Source organism: Nothobranchius furzeri, chromosome 4 (genome assembly GCF_043380555.1).
Source record: "Nothobranchius furzeri strain GRZ-AD chromosome 4, NfurGRZ-RIMD1, whole genome shotgun sequence".
Lineage (NCBI taxonomy): Eukaryota > Metazoa > Chordata > Actinopteri > Cyprinodontiformes > Nothobranchiidae > Nothobranchius > Nothobranchius furzeri.
The window spans coordinates 79,912,461-79,930,707 of record NC_091744.1 but is presented as its reverse complement, the minus strand read 5'-3'; the positions used below and the strand labels follow the sequence as shown (position 1 = coordinate 79,930,707).

At 44.8% G+C, this 18,247-nt stretch overlaps 1 protein-coding gene across 3 annotated transcripts in view; it reads left to right on the top strand.

Annotated features, from left to right (window-relative positions):
- LOC107389097 (receptor-type tyrosine-protein phosphatase beta) overlaps nucleotides 1–18,247 on the top strand; it is a 56,712-nt gene that overhangs the window by 24,879 nt on the left and 13,586 nt on the right. For 2 of the 3 annotated variants that reach the window (XM_015964993.3, XM_070550470.1), the window contains exons 9-24: nucleotides 5,292–5,555; nucleotides 6,426–6,689; nucleotides 8,503–8,766; nucleotides 9,021–9,278; nucleotides 9,353–9,622; nucleotides 9,830–10,093; nucleotides 10,158–10,424; nucleotides 10,514–10,804; nucleotides 11,390–11,668; nucleotides 11,756–11,905; nucleotides 11,989–12,238; nucleotides 15,580–15,692; nucleotides 15,829–15,934; nucleotides 16,184–16,261; nucleotides 16,976–16,993; nucleotides 17,065–17,146. In XM_015964993.3, coding sequence (XP_015820479.3) covers nucleotides 5,292–5,555; nucleotides 6,426–6,689; nucleotides 8,503–8,766; nucleotides 9,021–9,278; nucleotides 9,353–9,622; nucleotides 9,830–10,093; nucleotides 10,158–10,424; nucleotides 10,514–10,804; nucleotides 11,390–11,668; nucleotides 11,756–11,905; nucleotides 11,989–12,238; nucleotides 15,580–15,692; nucleotides 15,829–15,934; nucleotides 16,184–16,261; nucleotides 16,976–16,993; nucleotides 17,065–17,146 — 3,218 coding nt within the window. The remainder of the gene's footprint in view (nucleotides 1–5,291; nucleotides 5,556–6,425; nucleotides 6,690–8,502; nucleotides 8,767–9,020; nucleotides 9,279–9,352; nucleotides 9,623–9,829; nucleotides 10,094–10,157; nucleotides 10,425–10,513; nucleotides 10,805–11,389; nucleotides 11,669–11,755; nucleotides 11,906–11,988; nucleotides 12,239–15,579; nucleotides 15,693–15,828; nucleotides 15,935–16,183; nucleotides 16,262–16,975; nucleotides 16,994–17,064; nucleotides 17,147–18,247) is intronic. The other variant, XM_070550471.1, reaches the window with a different exon arrangement.

Sequence of the window (18,247 nt, the reverse complement as noted above, 5' to 3'; positions counted from 1 at the left end):
CTTTATCCAAAAATGAACAGATAATTATTCTACCGGCAGATAAAGGAAGAACCACAGTAGTTATGGACAGAGAAAAATATAAACAACAGATGAAACAGATGCTAGAAGACAAAAATACATATGAAATACTTAAAAAAGATCCAACAGAAAACATTAAGAAAAACATGAAAAAATTACTGAAGCCACTGCACGAAAAAGGCAAAATAACAGAAAAAATGTACAAACACTGGATTCCCACAGCAAACATAACACCAAGAATATATGGAACGCCAAAAATACATAAACAAAACACCCCACTTAGACCAATAGTTGACAGCATAGGTCCACCAACATACAACATGGCAAAAGATATCAGCAGAATCATCAGCCCGTTATTAGGAAATACAGACCAACACTGCAAAAATAGTATAGAATTGGCAAAAGAACTAAAGGAAATTACAATAGAAGACAACGACATACTCATCTCACATGACGTCACATCTCTGTTCACAAAAACACCAACCCAAAAAACCATAGACATAGTAGTTAACAGAATCAGACAAGACAAAACTTTACATAAAAGGACAAACCTCACAGCAGATGACATAGCACAACTGATAGGACTGGTAGCTAACTCCACTTACTTCACATACGACAACACAATATACAAACAACTGGAAGGCTTCGCCATGGGTAACCCGTTATCAGCCACCCTGTGCAAATTTTTCATGGAAAACCTAGAGCAAAAAGCCATAGCCACCGCCCCCCCAAACTGCAAAATAAAACTATGGAAACGCTACGTAGACGACATACTGGAAATCATACCAAAAGGTCAAACAGAAACACTAACACAACACTTAAACAATATTGACGACACGGGCAACATAAAATTCACTTATGAGTTAGAAACAGAAGGCAGCATAGCATTTATGGATATGAAAATCACCAGGCAGACCGACGGGACCCTAAACATAAACACATACAGGAAACCAACACACACAGATCAATATCTATTATGGACATCAGAACACCCCACCATACACAAAATGTCAGTAATCAGAACATTATATCACCGAGCAAACATAATAACAGAAGAGAGAGACCGTAAACAAGAGGACAAACACATACAACACGCTTTAAAGACCTGCAGATACCCGACATGGGCAATAAACAAAGGAAAACAACAAACAAAAACAGAAAGCAAAGAACAACCCAAAAAAAGAACCAGAAACCCAGAAAGACAAGAACCAAAACCAGTGATAACCCTACCATACATCAGAGGCATAACGGAAAAAATAAGAGCAACAATGAAAAAACACAACATAAACACACCAACAAAGCCATACACAACAGTTAGAAACAGACTAGTACACCCAAAAGACAAAATATCAGCTGGACAAAAATGTGGAGTCATCTACGAAATCCCATGCAAAATATGCAATAAAACATACATAGGAGAAACCGGACGCCAACTCAATACACGGACAATAGAACACAGAAAGGAGTGCGAGAAAGAGGCAAATCGTAAACACACAAGAGCAGCAAAAGAAGAAGCAGAAAGTACAATAAAAAAGTCAGCCGTAACAGATCATTGCTTAAGAGAAAACCATATAATGGACTGGGACAGCACACGGATCATAACCACTGAACAACAAAAATACAAAAGATGGATCAAGGAAGCAATAGAGATAAGGAGACGTGGATGTGGGACCATGAACAGGGACGACGGAGTTTACACGCTGGACCACGCATGGGACTGCATCGTCGGAGAGGGGAGAGCGGGCAGTAGAGGGCGACAACGTCCTCTGCTGCCCGCAGATAAACGGAGAAGGAAGTGACGCGCCACCATCAGCGTCAGCCTGAAGAAGCCGGCAGCTGTCGGCGAAACTGTAGCTACAAACAGGTAAACAAAACTGTTTCTGTGTTTAAAAAAGAACGAAAGCATGGATTTACAAAGACACAGCAAGAACACACCTAAGATTGGAATGATACTGATATGGTAACGGTAAAGAGAGTTATTGATGCTATCATAAAACCTTTAAGATATATATTTTACCCGTCCTTTCAAAAAGGGGTTTTCCACAAAAAATGAAAGTTGCTAAAGTCATTCCAATCTACAAAACAGGTGAAAAGCCTTATTTCACAAATCACAGACCAGTGTCAATGCTCTCCCAGTTTTCTAAGTTATTGGAAAAGCTTTTTATAAAAAGATTTGACAGTTTTGTGGAAAAACATCAATTACTGACCGAAAGTCAGTATGGGCTCAGGAAAAATAGATCAACTACATTGGCATTAATAGATTTAATGGAAGTGATAACAGAATGTATGGCTAAGAAGAGGTATGCACTTGGAGTTTTCCTAGATCTAAAGAAGAACTTTGATACGGTCAACCATGACATTTTAACTAAAAAATTGGAAAGGTATGGGTTCGGGAGAGTGGTTTTAGACTGGATAAAAAGCTACTTAGAGAATAGACAACAATATGTACAAAGAAGTGAATTCAAATCTAATTTGATGGAAATTGAGTGTGGAGTACCCCAAAGTTCAGTACCGGGTTCAAAAATGTTTATCATGTATATAAATGACATCTGCTGCATATCAACGACTCTAAAGTCTGTAATATTTGCAGATGACACAAATATTATTTGTTCAGGTGTGGAACTGACAGAGGTTGTGGAAATGATCACACAGGAATTAACAACATTAAAGAAGTAGTTTGGCATAAATGAATTATCATTGAATCTACATAAAACTAAATTTATGTTATTTGGAAATCAAAAGAAACATCTCAGTGTAGAAATATGTGTTGATAATGTATATTTAGAAAGAGTAAATGATATAAAAATTTTTGGTGTGATCATTGACCACAAGGTCAGTTGGAAATCACATGTTGCTTATGTTCGGGCAAATTGGCAAGAAGCATAGCTTTTCTGGTGAAGGCTAAGCAACACTTGTATAAGAGAGCACCAAACATTTTATACTGTGCTTTATTATTGCCATATATAAGATAAGATAAGATAAGATAAGATAAGATAAGATAAGATAAGATAAGATAAGAACAACTTTATTTATCCCGAGGGAAATTCTTGTGTCATGTACATGCTCAAAGCAGTCGGAGAGACAAAGGAACAGGTGAAATAGAAATATGATATACAATATATTCATTAAAAAAAAAGATCTACAGTAGTACCATGTAGGATAGTGCAAAACAAACAATCGCATATCTCAATAATTAAATACATGACTGCATCCTTGTGAATAGGTAATTAAGCCGTCGGTGCAGGCGACTCACAAAAGTGATTAAAGTATTGTGTAAAAGAACGTGGGTTTGTAGCAGCATATGATATGATGGGGGGATAAAAACATATTTACAATCAGAACTCTTGGGTAATATTGCACAGTCGGTGAGGGCACAGAATAACTAAGGTAATAGTATTTGGAGAATCACCTACAGCGTGAGGAAGAGTTAAACAGTCCTATTGCCACCGGTACGAAGGATTTCCTGTGGCGGTCAGTTCTGCATTTCGGGGCAATGAGTCTTTTGCTGCGTGTGCTTCGGTGGTCCATCATGTGGGCATGCATGGGGTGGGAGAGGTTGTTCATGATAGAGAGAAGCTTTTTTAGCATTCTCCTCTCAGACACCTCCTCCAGGTTCTCCAGTCTAACACCCAGGACAGACCCAGCCCTTCTAATCAGCTTGTTCAGCCGGTTGGCATCAGCTATCTTCACCCCACTGCCCCAGAACACAACTGCAAAGAACACAATGCTCTCCAACACCGAGTGATAGAACATGGTCAGTATTTTCCTACCAACATTGAAGGACCTGAGCCGCCTCAGTAGGAAAAGCCGACTCTGCCCTTTTTTGAAGATAGCATTGGTGTTCTTGGTCCAGTCCAGTTTACAGTCCAAGTGTACACCCAGGTACCGGTAGTCCTCAACGATCTCAACGTCAGCCCCTCTTATGGTGACAGGAGTAGGAGGTGGGGCCTGCTTCCTAAAGTCCATAATCAGTTCTTTAGTCTTTGTGATGTTAAGTTGTATATGAGCTACGGTGTAGAAGTCTGGGGAAACTCATACAAAGGTAATATCCGACCAATAACCATAACGCAGAAAAAGGACACGAGATTAATAAATAATGCAGAGTGTCCCTAACCCTAACTCCATATGACCAGTAACTAGGGCTGCATGGTGGCGCAGTTGTTAGCACTGCTGCTTCGCAGCACGAAGGTTGCAGGTTCGAAACTCGGCTGCGGCCTTTCTGCGTGGAGTTGCGTGCTCTCCCCATGCATGCGTGGGTTTCCTCCGGGTACTCCGGTTTCCCCCACAGATCACAACATGCCCTACAGGTTATAAATTGTAAGTCGCTTTGGATAAAAGTGTCTGACAAATAATAAACATAAACATAAACTATAACGCAGAAAAAGGCCACGAGATTAATAAATAATGCAGGGTACAGGGACCATACAAATGCAGATTTTATCAAAATGTAAGCTATCAAATTCCAAGACTTGATGAAGTTCAAAACAGCAAAAATAACTTATAAAGTAAGAAATAAAATGCTTCCAAAAGAAATGAGTAAAACGTTTATAGACAGAGAAGGTGGTACAACCGAAGAGGGAATTGGAATTTCAAAATACAAAGTACCAGAACTACTTAAAAAAGTATATTTATTACAACAGCAGGAGTAAAATTATTGAACCGCCCAACCGAAGAAATAAAAGAAAGTAATAACTTAAACCAGTTTAAAAGTAAGTATAAACAAGACATTTTAAACAGATATAAGAATGAAGCAACTGGGGTTAAACCAGGTCAGTAATATTGAGGGCGACAGGGTTGGTTGGTTACGTATTTAGTGAATTAGAAATGTACTCATGTATGCTGTGAAAGTAAATATGATGTGGTGGGGTTTGTTTATGGGTTATTTGATGTATTGGTATGTTTGGTTTGTTGTTTGTTTGATATTTTGTCCAAGTAAGTTAAGACTAAAAGAGAGTGAATGAGAGTAAAATCTAAGGGGGTGGGGCTTAATGAGTGTTTACTTCTGCCTACTCCTATTCAGACAAACTGTTGGAAGGATAAGTTGTAAGGACTGTGAACGTATGTTTGAAATAAAAAAGAACTGAACTGTAAATGGCATGAACATTATTCCTATCGCCAGCAGAGTGTGTGTAGGCATGATCTATGATGGTCCAGAGAGGGAACTGGGGACATTCAGAGCATCCAGACACAAAAACATTACATCTGGACGATAGAAGAGGTGTCTCTGACCTCACTTGTTACCTGCATGTCTGACTCCGCCCTCCTTCCCTCAGTCCCCGCAGCAGTCACTGATGTCCGGGTCAGCAACAACGGTCGAACGGACTTTCTCACCGTCTCTTGGAATCAGGCTGCCGGCGACATAGACAGTTACCTGGTGACCCTTAGAGACGGTGAAAAGACGCTTCACACCCTGGCTGTCTCTAAGTCCAATCCTGGCTGTGTCTTCAACTCACTGGTGTCTGGACGCCTCTACAATATCTCCATCACCTCCTGCAGCGGCCATGACCAGAATCACACCTTCATCCAGGAGAGAACACGTAAGAGCTGCTTGTTTGTGTCTGTTTGGGTTTTTGTCCTTTCTGTTAATGATGAGTGAAGAGTCACCTTGGAGGTGCTGGTTTGGGTTGTTTTCAGACTTTAGAACGTTCCGTTTATTTAAACCTTTGATACTTTTAAATTCTTCTTCTTCTAAATGTTTTCCTCTCTAAACACCTTTTCAAATCTTTCAAGGACTTGGTGCTTTTTAAAAGGAACAACTTAGGAAAGTCTGAAGCCAACTTAAAACTGGACAGACAGTCTCACCATAGAACCTGGAAGCTGGCTCCACCAGAGAAGAAGCTGCAAAGCAGGAACATGTGGAACAAGATCTCTGGCAGAATAGGGAGCTTAATTTTTAGAGCACAGGCGTCAAACTCTGGTCCGTGAAGACCACTATCCTTCACGTTTTAGTGTTTTCCCTGTTTCAGCACACCTGATTCCAATCAGCAGGTGATTAACTGGCTTCCGCAGAGCCTGATGAGCTGCTGCACAGGTGAATCAGCTGTGTTGGAACAGGTAAAAACAAAAAGATGCAGGACACTGGCGCTCAAGGACTGGAGTTGACACCCCTGCTGCAGAGCATTAGAAGTTAGAAGGAAAGTTTTAAATTCAGTTCTGGATATTGAGGGAGCCAGAGAAGTAATACTCCAGTGTAGAGACCAGTCCCCAGTCTGGGACCAGTATACACACCAGTCTCCAGTCTGGGACCAGTATAGACACCGGTCTCCTGTCTGGGACCAGTATAGACACCGGTCTCCTGTCTGGGACCAGTATAGACACCAGTCTGGTTGGGAGGGTGTGTTAGTGGTCACACATCCTGATGCTTGCTTGGCTACACTTTGCTTCTCTCTGCATTGATGTTTAATCAGAACCGTCGAAGGTCCAGAACCCTACGGCGACCCACGGTGCCCGGGATGACTACTTGAAGGTGTACTGGCGTCATGCTGTCGGAGACTTTGACCGGTACCAGGTGTTCATCAAACACAACAACACCTTCTTGCAGAATAAGACGGTGCCGAAGACACAGAGCGAGTGTGTCTTCATCGGTCTGGTACCAGGCCGGCTCTACACGGTGCTGGTGAACACCTGGAGTGGACTGTATGAGGCCAGCACCTCTACCCATGGCAGAACCTGTAAGTGTCCACAGATCTCCACCATTCTGTCACTGCACTGAAATTATGAGTCAACAAATGATTTTAAAAATGTTTAAAATGAGAAAAACATTGTGATTAAAAGATGTGTGGAATGGGAGGTGAGGTAACCAGTGGATCCTGGGAAAGGTGGAGAGGGTGGTAACCCTAATCCACCAAAGCCAGCCTGAACAGGTGACCCCACTGATCTCAGGCTCAGGGGGAGAGAGTTCCAGAGTCTGGGGGCCACATATGGACACCTTTATGTTGGAACATGATGTTCATCATGACAAGCACAGAAGTCCACTTGGGGGGCAGTTCCTCCCAACCACACCTCTCCAGGTCTCACTGTCGTTGCCCACGTGAGCGTTAAAGTCCTCCAGCAGAATGAAGGAGTCACTGAAAGGAGCGCTCTGCAGCACCCCCTCCAAGGTCTCCAAAAGGGGTGGGTAGTCCTGACTGCAGTTTGGTGTAGTTTGGTCAGAACCCGTCTCCCCAGACGAAGGGAGGCTACCCTCTTGTTCACCGGGGTAAACCCCAACGTAGGCACCGAGATGGGGGGCAACTAGTATGCCCACCCCTACTCGGCACATCTCAGTGGGAGCAACTCCAGAGTGGTAGAAAGTCCAACATCTCTCAAGGAAACTGGTTCCGGAGCCAGAGTCATGTGTTGAGGTTCTCTGGTGTGTGAGGTTGAGAGGTTCTGACTAGATATGGATGGTGGCATTCCACCTGCCAAGAGCCAGCTTCTGTAGCCGAAGATCAGACCGCCAAGGTCCCCGCCCTCAACTACCACCCGTCACACACTGCACCTGACCCCGTTGGCCCCTCCCACGAATGGTGAGCTCATGGGAAGGGGGACCCACGTTTCCTCTTCAGGCTGTGCCCAACTGGGCTCCATGGGTGGAAGCCCGGCCGCCAGGCGCTCGCTGACGTGCTCCACCTCCTGACCTGGCTCCAGAGGGGGGCCCTGGTGACCGGGAGAGGGAACACTGTTTCCTTTTATGTTGATCATCATAACCCCCAAATTCCACTACCTCCGCTCCGCTCTGCTCCGGCACGAACTCCGGAGCAAAATCGGTCCCGTTGTAGTCAATCAGAGCAATTCCACTACTGCGGCCGTGCTCCGGCAGTGCGGCGCAGTGCGCCGCCGTCTGTTCCGGCGTCCGGCAAAAATAGAATCGATCCTATTTTTGCCGGACGTCGGAGCACCTCCGCAGTCAATGGACAGGAATCACAACCGCCCAACAGGAAAAGGAGCAAGCACACTTTCCGTTTAATAGATAAACAAAAAGCGTTTTTTGTTTCATATGCACAGGTTTAACAACCTTTAACAACTATCAATGGCGGCTGAACTTTAAATGCACAAAAGTAAGCCATAAATACAGTTTCCACTATCAAAGTAGACACACTTTGTTGATCCAAACACTGCTGATCTCTCAACACAAATGATGGGCAGATTAAACAGTTCATTTCGATGCTTCTCCCACACGACGGGTGTTTGGATCTAACTTCCGTGTTTATTGCTCGGACTGTATCGCAAGATCTCGAAAATCCCGCGCATGCCTGTTTGCGCACCTCAGGTCTCCGCACCGGAGCGGAGCCGTTGTAGAGCGGGTACCAGTAAAAATTGAGTTCGGAAGCGAGCGGCTGCGGAAGGCGGGGGCGGACCGGAGCGGAGTGGAGGTAGTGGAATTTGGGGGTAAGGGCTCTTGGTCTGATCCATCACCTATATTTAGCACAGCTTACAAAAAAAAAAAGCAACTACAGGAACATCTATGGATTCAGTGTCACTCTGGTCTCATCTTTTCTTCAGTCCCTGCAGCAGTCCAATCCTTGGTTCTGGCTGGACAGGGGACAGAGGAGCTCCGGGTGGTGTGGACGGCAGCTCCAGGTGATGTGGATCACTATGAGGTGCAGCTGCTCTTCAGCGACATGAAAGTGTTTCCTCCCATCACCCTGGGTAGCTGGGTAGAGGAGTGCATCCTGTCATCACTCACACCTGGACGGCTCTACAAAATCCTGGTGTCCACCTTCAGCGGTCCAAACCAGAAGGCTCAGTACATTGAGGGCCGCACAGGTCAGATGCAAACTAGACTTCAGATTATGTTTAGTGTTTGAGGATTTGGTTAAATCTGGTGTTTAGAGCTAAAAACGGCTCCACAGAGTGCAGTAGCTTCTACTGCAGGCTTCAGGACTGTGACCGTTTTTTCTTTCTATCTGTGAAGTCAATTTCTTGATAATGTTTGGATCCTGAAGAGTCAGCTGCTGTCCCTCAGACTCAGATATCCAGTTACATGTTGTGTCTGATGAAAGCTTCTGCTCCTCCAACAGTTCCCAGTAGAGTGAAGAACATCCATGTGAGTGGAGACAGCAGCAGCCTGAAGGTGAGCTGGACTCCCGGACCAGGGGACTTGGACGGATACTCTGTTTTTTTGTACCGAGAGAGCCAAGAGCCAGCTATCCGACACGTTCTAAAGCACCAGAACGAGGTGTCATTTGACTGGCTGCAGCCAGGTCAGCTGTACGCTGTGATGGTTCAGACGGTGAGCGGAGAGCTGCTGAACAACAACACAGCCACAGGACGCACAGGTCAGCGCACACCACTCCACTCCAGACATCAGCTTCACCGTCATGAGATGTGACTCCAAGGTTCTTCCCTGCAGTTCCATCAGCAGTCACGGGCCTGCAGGTGGAGAATATCGTCAGCACCTGCAGCATCCAGGTGAGCTGGCAGGAAGTGCTGGGTGTGGCAGATGGCTACATTCTGCAGGTTCTGGATGAACGAGGCGGCACGGTGGCCAGTGCCTGGAAGCCGTTTGGACTCACCCGCTACAGGTTTGATGGGCTTACTCCAGGCAAGAGGTACCGGGTCCTGATCCAGACCACCAGTGGGGATGTCCACAGTCTGGTGGTCAGTGCTGAGGCACGAACAGGTAAGACAACACAACCATTTCTAATTTTCATCTGTCAGGAAGTCAAAATAATTTCAGAGTCAACAAAAAATAAATAAAAAGCTGAATTATGAGTTTGATCTGAAATAAAATTTTACGAATAAAAAAAAACAACTTCTGACATTATTCTGAAGTGACAAAACTCATCAGCCTGAAACTGGACCGTCTCCTCTTGACACTGTCCTTTAGGCCCCGCCTCCATTACAGACCTGTCTATCAAAACCACCACCACCACCAGCCTGTCCTTCCGCTGGTCTCCACCAGAGGGAGACTTCCAGCATTATGAGGTATTTCTGTATAAAAGTGATGAGTCGCTACAAGAAAGTCAGCACATCCAGCCCAGCAGCCAGGAATGCTCCTTCCAGGGTCTCAGACCTGGAGCTCCATACAGGATGGTGATCCAGACCCACAGCGGAGACCAAACGAACCAGACCTCCATGTGGGCCAGGACAGGTGAGACCAGTTACGCAGTCTAGTAAACCAGGAGGTTGTAACACCGAACGTTTCCCCTTTTCAGTACCAACAGCTGTGGTGTCTCTGACGGCTCGGAGCATCAACCAGTCTGATGCTCTGTGGGTGAACTGGAATCGTGGTGCTGGCGATGTGAGTGGGTACCTGCTGTCTCTCTACAACCTTGATGGTTCCCGGCAGGCTGAGCAGCAGCTGGGCTCAGAAGCTACAGATGGTGTCTTCTCAGGGCTTGTTCCAGGGAGGCAGTACCAAGCAGAAGTTCTGAGTTTAAGCGGAGAGCTCCAGAACCGAGCCAGCACCATGGGCAGGACTAGTGAGTACAACTGCTATGCATCATTACACTCAGTGAGTCAGACTGAAAGCACAGAAGCTTTGTACCAAACATCAGATTTTCATCTGCAGCTCCCAAACCTCCTGTCTCCTTCCTGTTTGGGGGAGTCACCAACACCTCCCTGGAGATCACCTGGAGTGGTCCTGCGGACTGTGACTATGATGACTTTGACCTTCAGTGGTCTCCTCCAGACCAACTCTCCATCATCAACCCTTACCAAAGCCGATTGTCCTGTAGCCGAATTCTGAAAGGGATGTTCCCGGGAAGACGCTACACCCTCAGCCTTCGCACCATCAGTGGGGCTATACAGCCAGGAGACACGCCTACCTACAGCATTCCCATCCAAAACAGCATCCGGACCAGTAGGTGGCAGCACTTCCGTTCTATTGAAATGCTAGAACTTGTTGGATTTTTCAGTAGGTTCTGTTCAGAAATCCTTCTGCTTGCAGAGGTTCTCTGTTGTGGGTTCTCTATATGTTCTATTGAAGAATGGTAAATGAGCTGCACTTGTATAGGGTTAGGGTTAGTGATGGCACTGGTGATGATGAGCTACAATGTAGCTACAGCTGCCCTGAGGCGCACTGACAAAGGCGCCACCGATCCCTCCAACTGCCACCAGCAGGCAAGGGGGCTTAAGTGTCTTGCCCAAGGACACAACGACAGCATTCTCTGGTCAGAGTCGGGATCGAACCTGCAACCTTCCGATTACCGGACAACCCGCTCTACCTCCTGAGCTACTGCTATCAAGGACCAGAACCAGGAGTTGATTGATACTGAACAGAATCAGAACCAAGCGACAGACAGAACTTGTTTAGAGGAACTGTGGGGCCAACTGGTTCCAGCGGTGAAAAGACGTTTATGCTGACTGATTACCTGGATAGACCTCTAACCCAATCAGGGATGGAAAGTAGAGGACAATGTTAACTACCTACCTGATCTCTCTGCAGAGCCAAAGCGAGTACACAGCCTTCACTGTCGTCCTCAGAGCGCCACCTCCATCTCCTGTTCTTGGGGACCTCCAGAGGCCGACTTTGACTCCTACTCCATTGAGTGTCTCCACCAGGAGTCCCACACTCTGGTCTATTCACGACGCGTTGGACAAGACTCTAGCAGCTACACCATCACCCAGCTGGAGCCCCATAAACACTACACCATCTCTGTGAAAGTCATCTCTGATAGGACCACCAGTGAAGAGGCGGTGGACAGCGTAGTCACCATGATTGACCGTAGGGGATGTTGGAGGTTAACATCCATCTGCTGTGATGAGGAACAAAGTCAGTAAAATCAATCTCTTGCTGTTGTGGTCCTTGCAGGTCCTCCTCAGCCTCCAGTCAGTGTCCGGGTCAGTGTAAAGACTGCTATGGTCACCAAGTCCTCCATCTCATTCCAGTTCAACTGCAGCTGGTTCAGTGACATCAATGGAGCAATCAGGTTCTTCACTGTGGTGGTGATGGAGTCTGAAGGTGAGCTGAATCACACCTCATTTTAATCTCTTATCTTCACTAACATCTGAATCTACCTTCAGTCATCTGACCCTTCTTTGCAGGTGTCTCTGAAATGCAGCCAGACCAGCGGCACCCCCTTCCCTCCTACCTGGATTACAGATCCAACAGCTCCATCAAGTCCTACCAGACCAGCTACTTCACAAGCCACTGCTCTGAGGGCCCTGACAGCAGCACCTTTACCTATAACATCAGTCTGGGGACAGGGATGGACTTGCTGGGGGGGTCCTGTGAGTCCAGCAGAGACCTGGGCCACCTCTGTGATGGACCACTGAAAACCAAGACTTCCTACAGGTTAAAGAAACAAGCCTGTTATTGTGTGATGCCCACATCTTCCATACCTCCCAGTATTCCCAGTTTGTAGATTCAGACCTGAAATTAGTTTATAAAAAGATGTCAATCCTGTTGGACACTAAGGATCAGAATCAGCTTTATTGTCAATGAACCAGCATCCTGGTACAATGAAATTAAACTTCACAGTACAACCCAACCAAGAGGCACACGCAAACTCAATTGGTTGGGATTGGATCTAAAATGCAAGTTGAAGGTTTAGATGAAGCTAATATTTTTGATAACTCTGAAAGCTCAACTGGATCAAAATGGTTCAAACACAGATGAGGTTCTACAGTCACCTCTGATGCTGCCTCACTTACTGAGGAAGAAGAAACTGCATTAGGGAGGATGCTAATTATTTTGTTTCTAATAGAATTAATTTTACTCGTGAAAAATCCCATAAAGTCGTTGCTGCTGAGGGCTAAGGGAATAGATGGTTCAGAGCTATGATTCTGTGTAAGTTTGGCAACTGTACTGAGAAGAAATTTAGGATTATTCTTATTCTCCTCAATTAGTGATGAAAAATAAGCAGTTCTAGCTTGTCGAAACTTATTTTTATAAAGCACAAGACTACTGTTCCAGGATAAGTAGGACTCCTCCTGGTGTGTAGAGTGCCATGTTCTCTCCAATTTTCTAGAGTTTTGTTTTAAAGTTTGTAAATGAGAATTAAACCAGGGAGCCAACTTCCTGTGCCTAATTACCTTCTTTTTTAACGGGGCAACATCATCTAATGCCACACGTAAAGAGGAAGTAACATTATGAACTAAATCATCAATTTGTGAAGGGCTAGAAATGAAAATATTGCCCTCTGCTATGTTCCTCTGAGATGCTGAAGACAGTAAAGATGGAACAGTTGATTTAAAAGATGCAACAGCGTTACCAGATAGAGACCGACTATGGTGAAATTTACTTTCATGTCTCGAGAACTCAGTTATAAAAAACTCAAAGGTTATCAAAAAGTGGTCAGAGAGGACTGGATTATGTGGAAATATTGTTTTTTTCCTCACACTCTATGTCATAAACCAGCACAAGGTCCAATGTATGATGGCAGGAGTGGGTGGTGCCATGTATTCTTTGGGTAAAACCAATTGAGTCTAAGATATTACTAAAGGCTACATTGAGGCTATCATTTTCAATGTCCAAATGAATGTTAAAATCCCCCACTATAATGACCGTATCAGTATTTAGCACCAAATCAGATTTAAAAAAATCAGAGATCTGATCCAAAAACTCAGAGTAAGGGCCTGGTGGACGATATAAAACTACAAACAAGCGTGGTTTTACAGGTTTGCTATCTGGATTAGGAAAACTAAGAATAAGATGTTCAAAAGAACTGTTACTATTGATTGGTAAGGGATTGATTAATAGGTCTGAATGAAAAATGGTTGCTACTTGTCCTCCTCGCCCTCTACTTGGAGCAATATGATGATTTAAATAATTAGAAGGAGTCGACTCGTTTAAACTAACATAGTCCTCTTGCTGCAGCCAGGATTCTGTGAGAGAGAGCAAAGATATCTGATTATCACAAATCAAGTCATTAACTAAGAGTGTTAGGAGTAACGCAGTACAAAAGTAATTAATTACTGTAATACATTGCTTCATGCTGTAATGTGGTAATGTAAGGCATTACAGGGAAAGAAAATGGTAATATTTACACCGTACAATTGCATTTTTAAACCAAAAATCATGTGGACTTCTTAAAAATTCAAACTGAGGGAAGCCCGAAAAAAGATCCAGTGTCCACATATATGATGTCATTTATGGACTCAGCTTTGCGGGCATTTCATGAGCAGAGCGGACGCAGTAGTAACGGTTCAAATACTCCAGCTGCTTCCTGCGAGTGGCCGCTGCAACATTCACAAAATCGCTCCACTAAAACAAAATAATTCACCTGCGATCGCTTTTATCAGGCCATAATTTTATACTTTCTGCACTTTTCTCTCATGCTTTGCCTCAGCTGTATTCATAAGCTGTGCCCCAGTGATTTCAACTCATTGCTGCTGGAGCGCAGCGCATATTAAGCTTTTGTTGCGTTCGGTGCATCCCTTTGGCTGATGCAGAGTTGATGAACTTTTCATGGACAAGAAAGTCTCTAAAATATAAATATATGAAAAAACAACATGACATGAGAATAGTACTCGTAAAACAACGTGTTTTAGCTCAGTTTGTCGGCTACAGAAGCACATTTATAAACAGAAACGTGAGGTCGCCAAAACAAAGGAACAGCGTTTTTGTGTGATACGCTTGTCAGCCACTAGATGGTGCCATTAGATAAGAGAAATACTCCGGAAAGAAGTTTTAATTACTTTAAAATGATGTTAACAAGTAATAAATAATGCATTACAGTTTTGAAGTAACTTGTCCAACACTGTTAATAACAAAGTCTTAGAAAAAATAGACCTAACATTCAATAACCCACATTTAAGTTTTCTAGTTTTCTGCTCAGTTGAATGTGTTCTAATATTTATGAGATTTCCATGATTTGCTTTATTAAGCCTGATATTTAATCTGTGTGATTTTGGCCGTGGGCAGGACACTGTCTCTATGGGGTAGTGGGTGGGAAACAGTACTGAAGCTGCAGAGTGGGGTGTTAAACTACGACTCTGCTTCCTGGTCTGGACCCTGGGTTGTCATGGAGGACTAATAAATGTTCCTAGAAAGAAGAGCTGCTCCATCCAAAGAGGGATGGAGTCCGTCTCTTCGCATCAGACCAGGTTTTCTCCAGACGTTTTCCAACTATAACAGTGAAAATCATACATAAACAAAACCAGCTGAGTCAGCGATGCAGAGATGTGGAGCTTCTGGTCTTTCCGTCACCTAGCAGTTCACGAGGGATTGTGAAGAACAAACACATTTTGGAGCAGTTTATGAAAAACTTAAGAAGTGTTTTGACATAAAAATAAGTTACATCCACGCTAAAGGGAAGTCTGAGACGGTGCGGAGCCTTTATACCCCCATCAGGCTGTCGTTGTTAAAACACACAACTGTGCCACATTACCACCACAGACTCACCACGTCTAACCGACCGAAGGCTCCACGCTGTTGCTTCTGCTTTGCAGCAAAGAACAGCGTCGTTTGATGAAAGAGGCTAAAGTTGGGGCGAGTTGTTAATCTTTCCTCGATTGTTGGTTGGTTAGCAGGAACACCCCTCAGCTTCTTCTCATTACCTAACCCGGGATGGACGTGTGAGGTGCTGTAGCATTTTGGTAGTGTTGCTGTTGCTAGTCCACGCTCAGTGGCTAAAGCTAATAAACAGCCTGTGAAGCTGGGTCAGATGACACCTTCTGATTTTTGTGTTTCAGGCTCAGCGTCAGAGCGTTTACTCAGATGTTCGAGAAAGAAACAACAGACTCACAAGCGTGGTCTCCTCTGTTTACTGACACCTTCCTTTCAACACCTGTCATCACAAAGACCGGTGAGACCCAATCCACTAAACTTCCAGAGCTCAGGTAAAAATAATAATCACCTGAAGACAGACAGGTGAGACAACAGGTGCAGGGGAGGATGAAGATAGTTATCAGAACATTAGCAGCAACTGTTCCTACCTTTAGAGCCGCTAAGTGGTGTCATAGAAGGGATCAGCGCTGGACTCTTCCTCATCATCATGATCATAGGAATCACTGCTCTCCTCATCTGCAGACACAGAGCTCACAAACTGTAAGTACCTCCCAGAATCACATGCAGCCTTTATTCTGACCTCACTCTCTGGTTGGGTCTAAGATGAACTTTCCCTCCAAGCATCGCTGGTTCAGTCCAGCTCAGTCTTCATCCAGCCTGGTCCAGAGTTGGGGTCAGGGTTGTTACTGAGGGGTTTGAAACAGGTGATGTTTCCTGGGGTGGTGGTGGGGTGTGTGTGACACAACATAATTGAGAAGCAGTGCCCTAAGGGGTGTGTGTTCCCATCAGGGTGGTGGAGAGATCAGTGGCCAGAATGAGTGTGAGGAGAGAGGGATCATCAGCAGGAGTACAGTTGGGCATCAGAGGGTAAGAAACCATTCAGATCACTTCTCCTGGTCACATCTTCTCACTCTGTTTCAAGCCCCGCCCACACCAGGCATCTTTTAACACATCTTCACTATGTTCAGGTCCTGTTTCTGTAGAGGGCGATGTCAGCCTCTACTGCCCATGTCGTTCTCGCTGATCACCACATCCCATGTACACCCCTTCGTCCCTAATGTAATGCTGCAGGTTATGTTTGAGGACAACGCAGCCACACCGTCACTGATTCCACAGTGTTGTTAGGGTTAGGGATGCCATCTCGGCGTATACAAAACAAGGCCGCACAAGAATAGCTTCCACTGGTATCTGATGCATCCAGTCCACATGAGGGGAGGAGAGAGAAGGCAAGGAGATGTTGCTGGTTTGTGACATCCTCCTTCCATGTCTGTTACATGATTCGTGTCCACGGCCTGTGTTGCTTCTTTGATCCGTCTTCATGGCCCAGTCCGTTCTATGTCTGTTATAGATTATTCCTTAATTGTATTTTCTGCTTCTTGTTTTGTGGCTCTTGTGTGCTTTTTGTTGGTTTCTTTTTCCACACTTTTACACAAAAACGAGTCATAAAAAGAGTCTAAATGTACTTGTGATGGAGGACGTCCACACCGATGCTGTGCTTTAGTGAAGGGGCCGATGATGCATGTATGTGTGGAATCTCAGAAGACGAATATTTATCTTCTCGTGTCTCTTCTTATTCATCAGCAGCAGAAGAGTCTCCAGGTGAGACGCTGACTTTCGTTGAGGTTTTAAGCATTCAGGTGTACTTTGCTGACTCTTTTGTTTGCTTTCAGTCCCATCAAGGTCACAAACTTTGAGTCTTACTACAACAAACTACTCGCTGATTCCAACTACCTGCTGTCGGAGCAGTACGAGGTCAGTTACTGTTTATTCACAGGTCAGTGACTGGTGTCCTGGTTTCTAACCTTTAATCACATAGAAAGCCATGGTTTGTCCTCTGAATCCAAAATAAAGGCTAAACAAGGTGCCCCCCTCCCAGAAGCAGAGTGTCCTAATGGTCACAGAGAATGATGTCACTGAGCTTTGGCAGTAGGTGAACCTTATAAACACCTCAGTCAGGTATAAAAGAGCCAGGGGCTACCCTAACCCCAGACGTTTGATGTCTCCCTCTCCAGGGTAACCTAAAGTGTCTTGGATTCACACCCTTGTAACCCTTACACATCGTGACATTAAAGGGTTTGTGATAGAGCAACACAATGTAGCACATAGTTGTGAAGTGGAATGAAACTGAAAATCTCAAGCAAATGAAGATCTGAAGGTGTGGTGTGCATTTGTATTCCACCCCCTGCATCAATACTCTGTTGAGCCACCTTTTGCTGTAATGAAGCTGTTGGAGTTTGTCTCTGCAAGCTTTGGATGTCTGGACACTGAAACTGTCCCCATTATTTGCCTCAGAGCAGCTCCAGCCCACCCAGATTGAACGGAGAGCATCTTCCGCAGATGCTCTATGGGATTTAGGTCTGGACTGTCACCGAGCCGTTCTAACGTGAACAGTCTCTGATCTGAACCATTCCGTTGTAGCTGCTGCTGTGTTTAGAGTCGTTGTCCTTCCCAGACTCAAGTCCTGTCCTGTATTCAATTCCACCCATCTTCCATCAATCCTGACCAGTGTCCCTGTCCCGGCTGAAGAGAAGCATCCCACTGGACGATGATCTTAAACGCTTCTCTGACCAGTCCGGGTCTTGTCCCGGTAGGTTGGCAGGTGTAACTGCTTTAAACCTTATCTTTCACCTGTCTGGTGAGTTAGGGTTAGGCCTTCACACAACAGGTGTGTTCATAATGAGACAGGTGAACTCTATATTTTATTTACAGGTGTAAGAGCACAAGGAGGGTGAACACAAATACACGCCGCACGTGGTTATTTGATAGAATTTTTGAACGTTTGCTTCCACTTCACCGTCTTGTTTTCCACTAGTATGAATACTTTAGGCTGTGAGTTCTGGCACGTTTGGTTGT